The 12,124-nt window shown below is 51.1% G+C and overlaps 1 protein-coding gene across 1 annotated transcript in view; it reads left to right on the top strand.

Moving 5' to 3' along the window:
- Nucleotides 1–228: 228 nt before the first annotated feature.
- The window catches only part of LOC144937535 (magnesium transporter NIPA2-like), a 24,465-nt gene continuing 12,569 nt past the window's right edge, over nt 229–12,124 (top strand). The window contains exons 1-5 of the mRNA XM_078864782.1: nt 229–279; nt 5,321–5,533; nt 6,007–6,063; nt 6,713–6,803; nt 7,334–7,494. Of these exons, the coding sequence (XP_078720908.1) occupies nt 5,395–5,533; nt 6,007–6,063; nt 6,713–6,803; nt 7,334–7,494 (448 nt within the window). The 5' untranslated portion in view covers nt 229–279; nt 5,321–5,394. The remainder of the gene's footprint in view (nt 280–5,320; nt 5,534–6,006; nt 6,064–6,712; nt 6,804–7,333; nt 7,495–12,124) is intronic.

Raw genomic sequence — 12,124 nt, 5'->3', positions numbered from 1 at the left:
CGAATTGGCACGTTATGTTTACGTGACAACCCTTACTAGTTGGCTGTGTCGGGTGGTGGCGGGTGTTAACGACACATTTATATATTTACGCCCGCACGCGGTGACGTCACCACGCCACCTCGTGCTCACGACGCGATGACGTCACCACGCCGGCCTTGCCCAGCCGCTGTCACCGCCTACTTTTTATAGCGATGACGTCACCACGCGAGCCGTGCTTCCGCGTGGTGACGTCACGCGGGCCGCCCCCTCACCGTGCAGTCGGGAGACGCCGAGGCGCGGGTGAGTGACGGAGCTCCGCGTTCGCGCCACGGAGCAGCGAACCGCACGGACGCAACGCGGCGGGATGCGAGGCCGCCACGGCTGCGTCCGTCTCGCCCGCGGGCCGCGGCAGCCGGAACCGCTTCCTCGTCGCCCGCCGCCGTGCCCCGCGTCCCCGCTTTCTCCGTTCCTCACCTTTCGTATTTCCCAGCGCGGATAGGCGACGAGCGCCCCGTCCGCGCCTCCCATTGGCTGCGACCGATCGGCGCGCGCCTCACGCGACCAATGGAGTTCGCCGACTCGGGCCGCGGCGCTCGCGCAGCGTGGGATTTGTAAAGCGTCCGCCGCCCATAGGGGGTGGGGCCACGCTGCTGGACCCGCCCTCTTTGGAGTCTGTGTGTTTAGTGTGTCACTGATGTGTGTGTGGTGTGTGTCACTGATGTGTGTGTGGTGTGTGTCACTGATGTGTGTGTGGTGTGTGTCACTGATGTGTGTGTGTGGTGTGTGTCACTGATGGGTGCGTGGTGTGTGTCACTGATGGGTGCGTGGTGTGTGTCACTGATGGGTGTGTGTGTCACTGATGGGTGTGTGTGGTGTGTCACTGATGGGTGTGTGGTGTGTGTCACTGATGGGTGTGTGGCGTATGTCACTGATGGGTGTGTTTAGTGTGTGTCACTGATGGGTGTGTGTGGTGTGTGTCACTGATGAGTGCGTGGTGTGTGTCACTGATGGGTGTGTGTGGTGTGTGTCACTGATGGGTGTGTGTTTAGTGTGTCACTGATGTGTGTGTGTGGTGTGTGTCACTGATGGGTGTGTGTTTAGTGTGTCACTGATGTGTGTGTGTGGTGTGTGTCACTGATGTATGTGTGTGGTGTGTGTCACTGATGTGTGTGTGTGGTGTGTGTCACTGATGTGTGTGTGTGTGGTGTGTGTCACTGATGGGTGTGTGTTTAGTGTGTCACTGATGTGTGTGTGTGGTGTGTGTCACTGATGGGTGTGTGTTTAGTGTGTCACTGATGTGTGTGTGTGGTGTGTGTCACTGATGTATGTGTGTGGTGTGTATCACTGATGTGTGTGTGTGGTGTGTGTCACTGATGTGTGTGTGTGTTGTGTGTCACTGATGTGTGTGTGTGGTGTGTGTCACTGATGGGTGTGTGTTTAGTGTGTCACTGATGTGTGTGTGTGGTGTGTGTCACTGATGGGTGTGTGTTTAGTGTGTCACTGATGTGTGTGTGTGGTGTGTGTCACTGATGGGTGTGTGTTTAGTGTGTCACTGATGTGTGTGTGTGGTGTGTGTCACTGATGGGTGTGTGTTTAGTGTGTCACTGATGTGTGTGTGTGTGGTGTGTGTCACTGATGGGTGTGTGTTTAGTGTGTCACTGATGTGTGTGTGTGGTGTGTGTCACTGATGGGTGTGTGTTTAGTGTGTCACTGATGTGTGTGTGTGGTGTGTGTCACTGATGTGTGTGTGGTGTGTGTCACTGATGGGTGTGTGTGGTGTGTCACTGATGGGTGTGGGTGTTACTGATGGGTGTGTGTGGTGTGTGTCACTGATGTGTGTGTGTGGTGTGTGTCACTGATGGGTGTGTGGTGTGTGTCACTGATGGGTGCGTGGTGTGTGTCACTGATGGGTGCGTGGTGTGTGTCACTGATGGGTGTGTGTGGTGTGTGTCACTGATGGGTGTGTGTGGTGTTTCACTGATGGGTGTGTGGTGTGTGTCACTGATGGGTGTGTGGTGTGTGTCACTGATGGGTGTGTTTAGTGTGTGTCACTGATGGGTGTGTGTGGTGTGTGTCACTGATGAGTGCGTGGTGTGTGTCACTGATGGGTGTGTGGTGTGTGTGTCACTGATGGGTGTGTTTGGTGTGTGTCACTGATGGGTGTGTGGTGTGTGTCACTGATGGGTGTGTGGTGTGTGTCACTGATGGGTGTGTGTGGGGTGTGTCACTGATGAGTGTGTGTGGTGTGTGTCACTTATGGGTGTGTGTGGTGTGTGTCACTGATGGGTGTGTGGGGTGTGTGTCACTGATGGGAGTGTGTGGTGTGCGTCACTGATGGGAGTGTGTGGTGTGCGTCACTGATGGGTGTGTGTGGTGTGCGTCACTGATGGGTGTGTGTGGTGTGTGTCACTGATGGGTGTGTGTGGTGTGTGTCACTTATGGGTGTGTGTGGTGTGTGTCACTGATGGGTGTGTGTTGTGTGTCACTTATGGGTGTGTGTGGTGTGCGTCACTGATGGGAGTGTGTGGTGTGCGTCACTGATGGGTGTGTGTGGTGTGTCACTGATGGGTGTGTGGTGTGTGTCACTAATGGGTGTGTGGTGTGTGTCACTGATGGGTGTGTGTGGTGTGTGTCACTAATGGGTGTGTGGTGTGTGTCACTGATGGGTGTGTGTAGTGTGTGTCACTGATGGGTGTGTGTAGTGTGTGTCACTGATGGGTGTGTGTGGTGTGTGTCACTAATGGGTGTGTGGTGTGTGTCACTGATGGGTGTGTGTGGTGTGTGTCACTGATGGGTGTGTGTGCTGTGTCACTGATGGTTGTGTGGTGTGTGTTACTGATGGGTGTGTGTGGTGTGTGTCACTGATGGGTGTGTGTGGTGTGTGTCACTGATTGGTGTGTGTGGTGTGTGTCACTGATGGGTGTGTTTGGTGTGTGACACTGATGGGTGTGTGTGGTGCATGTCACTGATGGGTGTGTGTGGTTTGTCACTGATGGGTGTGTGGTGTGTGTCACTGATGGGGGTGTCGTGTGTGTCACTGATGGGTGTGTGTGGTGTGTGTCACTGATGGGTGTGTTTAGTGTGTGTCACTTATGGGTGTGTGTGGTGTGTGTCACTGATGGGTGTGTGTGGTGTCTGTCACTTATGGGTGTGTGGTGTGTGTCACTGATGGGTGTGTGTGGTGTGTGACACTGATGGGTGTGTAGTGTGTGTCACTGATGGGTGTGTAGTGTGTGTGTCACTGATGGGTGTGTGGTGTGTGTCACTGATGGGTGTGTGTTGTGTGTCACTGATGGGTGTGTGGTGTGTGTCACTGATGGGTGTGTGTGGTGTCACTGATGGGTGTATGTGGTGTGTGTCACTGATGGGTGTGTGTGTTACTGATGGGTGTGTGTGGTGTGTGTCACTGATGGGTGTGTGTGGTGTGTGTCACTGATTGGTGTGTGTGGTGTGTGTCACTGATGGGTGTGTTTGGTGTGTGACACTGATGGGTGTGTGTGGTGCATGTCACTGATGGGTGTGTGTGGTGCGTGTCACTGATGGGTGTGTGTGGTGTGTCACTGATGGGTGTGTGTGGTGTGTGTCACTGATGAGTGTGTGTGGTGTGTGTCACTTATGGGTGTGTGTGGTGTGTGTCACTGATGGGTGTGTGGGGTGTGTGTCACTGATGGGAGTGTGTGGTGTGCGTCACTGATGGGAGTGTGTGGTGTGCGTCACTGATGGGTGTGTGTGGTGTGTGTCACTGATGGGTGTGTGTGTTACTGATGGGTGTGTGTGGTGTGTGTCACTGATGGGTGTGTGGTGTGTGTCACTGATTGGTGTGTGTGGTGTGTGTCACTGATGGGTGTGTTTGGTGTGTGACACTGATGGGTGTGTGTGGTGCATGTCACTGATGGGTGTGTGTGGTGCGTGTCACTGATGGGTGTGTGTGGTGTGTCACTGATGGGTGTGTGTGGTGTGTGTCACTGATGGGTGTGTGTAGTGTGTGTCACTGATGGGTGTGTGGTGTGTGTCCCTGATGGGTGTGTGTGGGCTATGTCACTGATGGGTGTGTCACTGATGGGTGTGTGGTGTGTCACTGATGGGTATTAACTACTAGAGTTGCCTAGTGTGTGTGTGTTGTGTGTGGCTGATGGGTCTCCATAACGGGGGTGGCCCCAGTGTGTGTGGAGTGTCACTGATGGGTGTCAACTACTAGAGAAGGCCCAGTGTGGATTGTGTGCCACTGATGGGGTGTCAAGCATGACGATGGCTCAGCATTAGTGGAATGTTTTGGAAAGATAAATTAAATCTCAGAATAACTTGGACGAAAAAGTTTAGTGCAATGAGTGTACACAATACTTATAATGGAAGAATAGAGTCCTGTGTTGATGTAGGTTTTCATAGCTCGATATCTGAGAGCATTTCTCAGAGTCCTGTGTGTTTTATAATGCCAGGTACGCACAGTGCGGCCATTCACACGGGGCGATGTATGATTAACAGACGTTGCCAAGCTCAGAGCCGTGTAAACTGCAGTCATAAATGTAGCCAAAGTGCAATATTGGTCCTCCAATGAAAGTAATGCAAAAACAGTTTTTTGTTTTAAATATAGCATCAATGGCTGCACAATGTAATAGTTGCCTCTCGCATAAGTATCGGAATTATCGGTGTCATTGTCAACACCTGGCAAGAGAATTGCAAAAGCAATTTGAATATTGACCTCACCACACAAAAACGGTGTTCACAGGCTGATGCTGTTTTACAGACAGGTTAGAGTTTACGGAATAGTTTCTGCAGTGTTTCCTTTTGAAAATTAACACATTAAAATTCACAATATAAAACCTAAGAGAAGATGGCACGAGGTAGTCAGGGCAGATATTGGTGATTGGCGATTGCTGCGTGTCGACTATGCAGCATCTGCGGGTGCTGGCGGACGGTATGGACCATTGGCGAGGTGTGGTGGCATAAGTGGCTTTGCTCACGGTGACATATGGATCTGTTGTATAAAGTGAAGTTTTTGATTGCCAGTTTTCTGCTTGGTTGTGGGGTTCTCAGGTCTCAGTTTAAAAATAGGTCATCTCAATGAGATGTTGTTTGGGAGAAAAAAAACGAATTAATTTGCATCCTAACTAATATGGTAGTCGTATATTTCAATTATTTGGTTACTGTAATAACATGGCTCTGAGGAACAGTCTTGTTATCAGTGACGCCTTGCCCTGAAAATGTTTGCCAACTCTGTGCCACTTGTCGTCGCGTAATCATGCCACCTTTAGTGAGCGTCAGGGTTCTAGACTCTGCCCGCCCCCTGTGCTGGTGAGGTGCTAACTAATTAGAAACATTATGCTTGCATGATCCTGTGCAGCCAGAATCCCACATGAGCCAGTGACAAGGCTGTGGAGGTAGCAGTGCACTCTGGGCAGCCAGAGGGGCGGCAGCATGGAAGGAGGCAAGGACAAGTACGGCTTCTACGTAGGCTTGGGTCTGGCCATCAGCTCCAGCCTCTTCATCGGGGGCAGCTACATCCTTAAGAAGAAGGGTCTTCTGAAGCTGGCGAAAACAGGGTCAACGAGGGCAGGTAGTGTCTCCTCAGCCACGGCATCTGCCTCCTGGCCCCACACTTACCCCTGACCACCAACAAAAGCCACTTGACTACATGCGACTCCATGTGACGACAAACACCAGCCTCGTGATCACTCGTGACTACCTATTATTATTGCTACCCATAACCACTGACACTAACGCCATGACTGACCTGGGACCCTGGTCTCGGTGGCCGTATTATGCTTTTGATGGTTGTCATGGCCTTCCCTACTTTACTATAAGGTTTTTATTTTTACGTTTTGCCATTGTTCCCGTGTTCTGTCGTGTTGTGTTCCTTGTTCTGTGTACTACACTCTGAGGTGCATTCACATGTAAGTGCTCTTTAAATGCAAACCATGCTTGTTAATTGTGAAAATAGAAAGCATTTCATATGAAAAAGCTTAATACGTAAACACGTTTAGTTTCAGCCCAGAATTTGTAATCCTGTGCGTTGCATCGTTTTTTCAGGGCAGGGTGGGCATGCCTACCTCAAGGAATGGCTTTGGTGGGCTGGACTTCTTTCCAGTAAGTTGTCCTTGTGTATCCCACACGTGAAAATAAATGCATAAAATAACTCGTGAAAGTGCAGGGTGTATGAACATACAAAGCATTTATTTTCGCTTCTTTGAGGTTGTTAATCATGGCCCACGCTTAATCGTCCAGGCAGCGGTCACTGCAGGTGGCCTGTGATATGCAGGCAAGGATTGGTGGATTACACAGATGTTGTGATGCTCCTTTCCCGTGGGCGTCGAGGGGGTGCCATACCCTTGCTCACCAGGAGAAGGTGTATTGCAAGTGAACTAATCTCCATTTCTTCCCATCTCAGTGTTGCCCCTGAGTGCAAGGCGTGGGATTTCTTTGGATGCTCCAGTTTCATCCAACTTGTATAATAAACACAACTCATCAATAACTGGCTCAAAATATATTAACATAAACAACAAATGCAGTACCCTTCTGAAAAGAGTCCATGGACTTAGTCTGGCTTTCCAGGATACATAAGTAAATTGTAAATATTAATTCAATTTGCAGAAATGACAGGAAGCACGTGCATTAATTGAATCTGCCATGAACATATTTAGAAAAATCCCAATGTACTTGCAGACGCTAACCATCAACGCGTATCCCTTCACCGCCACGCCCCCTCTGTGAATGTTGCTTTCGTGTCGTTGCGCAGTGGGAGCTGGCGAGGGTGCGAACTTCGCTGCCTATGCATTTGCTCCGGCCACGCTGGTCACTCCGCTAGGTGCCCTGAGTGTCCTTGTCAGGTGAGTGTGCACCTGGTCAAATAGAGCAAGATCCCAGCTGCTGAGCCCATGAATGTTATGAAGTGCAATCAACTCTCGGAGAATTTGAATTGCCACAAAGTCAACATTTATTTTTTCACAGCCATCGCCAATTATTTAAAAAATCCACTACATCACTTCTGAAAGAATCTGTAGTTATTGCAACGTTGACACCTGATCTTCAAGGTCTGCTCTTACAGTATCCCACAATCTCGCTGTAGGTCTTCCCTTTGACTACCAACTTCCAGGCACCACTCCACACGGTCACCTGCCCTCCGGCATTCTGCACAATTGTCCCACGTATCGCGAACTCCTTTTACGGATTGCACCTCCAACACGGTCGCACCATTTTCTGTTCCGAACTTCCACATTTCTTAAACCAGGACTGTCCCGTCCAACCGGGACGTTTGGCAGCTTTATCCATGGTAGGTTACTGGTGTTCCCTGGTGGTTTTATGTTGGTGCAGTGGTTATGTGTAGCCGTGTCGCTGCGTGTCTCCGTGCACCCCACAGTGCAGTGCTGTCGTCGTACTACCTGAATGAGAAGCTGAACCTACATGGAAAGCTGGGCTGCATGCTGTGCCTGTTGGGCTCCACTGTCATGGTGATCCACGCTCCGCAGGAGGAAGAGGTGGAGTCTCTGGAGGTGATGGCTGTGAAGCTGCAGGACCCCGGTGAGTGCTGACTCAGCTGTGGCTGACACAGAGGCTGACCTGACAGCTTTTGAAGCCCTAGCAACAGCTGTTGATAGGGACACATCATACATTTATTGGCAGTGGCTGAAATGGGAATGTAGGAATGCTAGCATTAAAGCCTTTTGCTGATGCTTGTTGCTGCTTCCCCTCTACGGAAACATTGTCGCTTAGCAATAGGAACCATTCTGAAGAGTACCAGCGTACGTATGTGGTGTTCTAAGAAGTGCCAGTGTGGCATACTGGCACATACCACTGCAAACGAGCACAAACTTTGCCATAAAACATTATTCTTCTTCCTTCGTATGGCTGCTGATTTAGATGCAGAACATTCAGGTGGTCAAGCCAGATATCCACGTCAGGATCACTGGAGTATATCGCTGTGCTGTCTCCTTCGTATTTGTTAACCGGGCTTTGCATCGGTATATGTTGTATGTTCTGTTCTGGATGACCACAGTCGCACACTGGAGAGTTTTTAATTTTCCATTTGTGCATCAGGTATCCGCATCTGCTGCCATGGTTTGTGCACTGGATGTGGTTTAGGGTGGATCACGAGCTTCACGGCAGATCAAACCGAGGGATCTTCTGTGTTGAGTCTTTCACGAGATGTTTGTTTGCGTTCTTTTGAACTCCATTGAGTGTGACTTTAAGCGATGGCGAGGGATGTTATTGAGGTCCTGATGAATGGGAAGGCGACTGTTCTCGATTCGCAGGACTTCCCAGAGAGTTGCAGCGTTGCGGCGGATGAGTGGGGAAGAGATGTGGTGACAGCACGGGCAGCCAGGGTGTTGGGGTCGACTTGAGGGTTCTAGTGATATACCGCATTGCAGTGTTCAATTGGACATCAACAAGTCGGGTGTGACAACTTCTGGTCGATATTGGTGCACAGTACTTGGCTATAGAGTGCACAAGGGCCACCGGTGATGTCCATATCACTGGGTGCTGTGGCACCTCAGCTCGTGTTTTCCAGTTTCTGAACCAGGTTGATCCTTGTTTTGGTCTTGGCAGCTACCTTTTTCAAGTGGTCTTGCAAGTTTAGCGTACGGTCCAGATTCACTCTGAGATAGGTTTGAATTACAATTGTTTACTTGGGAAAGCCTCACTGAGTCCGAAGACTTTTCAGGAGTTCCTGCTCGTTTTAACAGTAGACAGCTATGTGTTTCGAACGAAAGTAGCTTTTTGGTTCTTTCGGTAAAGTCACGTAGATAGAAAATTAATAGATCACGACGTTTCGATCGCAACACAAGCAACCATCATCAGGTGAAACAAACGTAGCCAGAGAACTGCTGACGCAGGAGAAAGAGCTGCTGCTGCAACACGAGGTTATAGAGGCTTGAGGTGGGCTCAACCCAAGGGTAAGTGGGCGGAGCTAGAGATGGAATTTTCATGTAAATGTAAGAGATTAGCATGTCAATGTGAGACGGCTCCAGCAACCGGGGGCTGTGCCAATGCAAGAGCAACTACGAGGAGAGACCAGCATGTCAACGAGAGAGACACACATGGAGAGAGAGACACACATGGAGAGAGAGACACACGTGGAGAGAGAGAGAGAGACACACACAGAGGGACAACCCACAAACAGAGAGAGACATCCACATAGAGAGAGACACACATGGAGAGAGAGAGAGAGACACACAGAGGGACAACCCACAAACAGAGAGAGACATCCACATAGAGAGAGACACACACAGAGACGCACACATAGACGCACACAGAGATGCACACAGAGAGACAACCACAGAGAGACACATATAGAGACACACGCACATAGAGAGAGACACAACAACAACAAAAACAACCGCCATTCGCCACTAAGTGGCGGTGACGTCACCACGACGCTTGTGCCAGGCTATGTGCACCTTGAGGCCACGTGAAGTGTCGAACGCCCGCTGGCAGGAAGTCACGGGGCAGACCCAGGTGCCATGGGTCAACTGACTGAGATGACTGGCTGATGCACCACCTGTGCCCCCTACTGTACCAACTTGCTGTGCTTTAGCCACCCGGCGCTCCGCTCGTTGTTGTGAGTGTCGCTCCTCCGCCCTCCGTTGTTGTTGGAGGGCGACTGCCTCCAACTGCCCAGCAGCGTTTTTCACGAGCCTCCTCCACAGAGGCCGATCTTGACACTGCTGGTACCAGTCATCGGCAAGTCCACTCAGCTCCACATCTTCTTGTACCACATCACTCCATCTCTTCTCAAGCCCATGCCACGCCCGTTTAGCCCCCTCTATCTAGCCGAACAAAAGCTGTTTAGGCATGCGGGCTATATAACCCAGCCAACGCAGCCTTGCCTGCCGGAGGAGCTCACTGATGGGGCTTTGCCCAGAGCTTTCAAGGATTTGTGAGCTCCACACAATCTAGCCTGGTTAAACCCAGGATGGATCGTAGGCAAGCCAGCCTAAATGTTTCCAATCGGCGAAGATGCTCCATTAGGGGGGTCCATGTTTCGCAAGCGTAGCGAAGGGAGGGAATGACCGTGGCGGAGAAGACTTGAAGCTTCGTACGGAGCGACAGACCAGGTAGCTTCTGCACAGTGTTACGCAACCGATGAAAAGATAATGCTGCTGGACTGATTTTGAGTGAGACCTTTGCTGTCAAACTGGAGCTGGTCATGAGCATACTGCCCAGGTATGGGAGACTCTCCACTCTCTCCACAAGTGCCCCATCACCGATTGGGAGTTGTGGGGGTGGGTTGCCCGATGGTGCAAAATACCCAGACAGGTGCTTAGTTTTGGTGGGGCTGATGGTAAGGCCCCACCTCTTAGTGGCACGCTCCAGTTTCAGCAGCAGCGCCTCCAACTCCTCCTCTGAGTGAGCGGCAATTACCAGATCATCGGCATACATAACGTGGTTGACCAATAGGGAGCCATCCCTTAACCACACCCGGGCATCGATCAGACTCTCATTGTATCTGTACCAGATGGAAATTCCTCTGGTACAGCCATCAAAGGCTTCACGAACTACGTGGTCGAAAAAGATGTTAAATAATGTGGGAGCCAGAGGATATCCCTGTCGCACCCCAAGGTGAACAGGGAAAGGCTCTGACTCCCGGCCACGTAGTTTTACCCGGGCACGCTCACCATCATGAAGGTCTTTAATGATCGTGAGCAGAGGGTTATGGACTCCGAAAGCACGAAGAACAACGCAGAGCCCAGGCCTACTGATGGTATCATAGGCCTTGACCAGGTCAATAAAGCAGAGATGTAGGTCTTGTTGGAATTCCCTACACCTCTGCTGTAGCAAACGGACAGAAAATATGGCATCTGTGCAGGACTGCCCTTTCTTGAAACCACATTGAGGCTCCGCAAGCCTCACCTCAGCGTGCCTGGCAAGGCGATGTTGAATAATCCTTGCCACGACTTTTCCCGGCACACTGATGAGTGAGATGCCCCTGTAGTTGTTAGTCTGTGCGGTCCCCCTTCTTAAAGAGGGGGACCACAAGGGATTCCTTCCAATCCTGCAGAACCCGTCCAGTGGTCCAGACTGTTATGATGTCATGTAGGGCAGTCTGTGCACAAACGCCACCTTCCCTCAGCATTTCGCTTGGGAGATCATCTCTGCCCGGTGCCTTTCCTGGTCTCAGACTCTGGATCGCCTTTAGTGCTTCCTCAACAGATGGCACCTCAGCCAGACACTCACAGGGGGTGACTTCTTCCCCCCAATATTTGAGACACCGCAGCCTCAACAGGGTCATCCCCACTTTGTCCCACGATGTTTTCCATGTCGAGGGATTTACCCTCCCCCAGGACTTCACAGAAATGCTCAGCAAATCTGCAAACCTGTTCCTGGGGGTCGGAGATTGGATCACCATTTTTTCCCCAAATTATGGTAATAGGTGTTGCGCTGCAGGTTACTCTTTTGATGGAGTTAAATAGGAATTTGTGATCGCGGGCCATTGAGGCAAACTCCATCTCCTCAGCAACCCACGACCACCACCCATCCTTGCAGCGCTGCACGGATCTCCGAACCTCCGAGCGAAGGCTGTGGTAAGCCTCCTCATTCTCTGCTGTGGGATGCTGTAGACAGTAAGAGTGGGCCTGTCGCTTTTTCTCAACCATCCTGAACACCTCCTCTGTCAGCCAGGGTCTCTGGGGAGGTCTGGAACGCGTACCCAAAGCTGCCATTACAGCTGCCTGAGTCATAGTCCTAAACTTCGCCCATTTACCCTCGACATCTGGAGGAGTGGGGGACGATGCCAACCCCAGCCGCAAGTCATGATGAAATTCCCGCTTGCAACTTTCATCAGCTAGCTGAGACCAGGCCACCACCACCGGAGTGAAAGAATGGCAGGTGCATCTTACAGATGACAAGTCGATGGTCAGAGGGCAGATCAGCTCCACGGTAGGTCCTGGTGTTAAGGACATGGGCCTGCATTCGCTGTTCCGTCACTATGTAGTCCAGCAGATGTTCTTGCTTGCACCCAGCATGCATCCATGATGTTGTGTGGATGCGCTGATGCCGGAACAGCGTGTTGGTAATTACAAGCCCATGGGCTGCACAAAAATCTAGCAGCCTCCTACCGTTGTTATTGAGCTGATCTGGCCCATGCCTTCCAATCACTCCAGACCAGGTGCCAGCATCATGACCAACTCGGGCATTGCAGTCACCCAACAAG

This window comes from Lampetra fluviatilis, chromosome 19 (genome assembly GCF_964198595.1).
Source record: "Lampetra fluviatilis chromosome 19, kcLamFluv1.1, whole genome shotgun sequence".
NCBI classification, from domain to species: domain Eukaryota; kingdom Metazoa; phylum Chordata; class Hyperoartia; order Petromyzontiformes; family Petromyzontidae; genus Lampetra; species Lampetra fluviatilis.
Note: the sequence above shows the minus strand (reverse complement) of the source record. Positions and strands in the feature narration are given on the sequence as shown.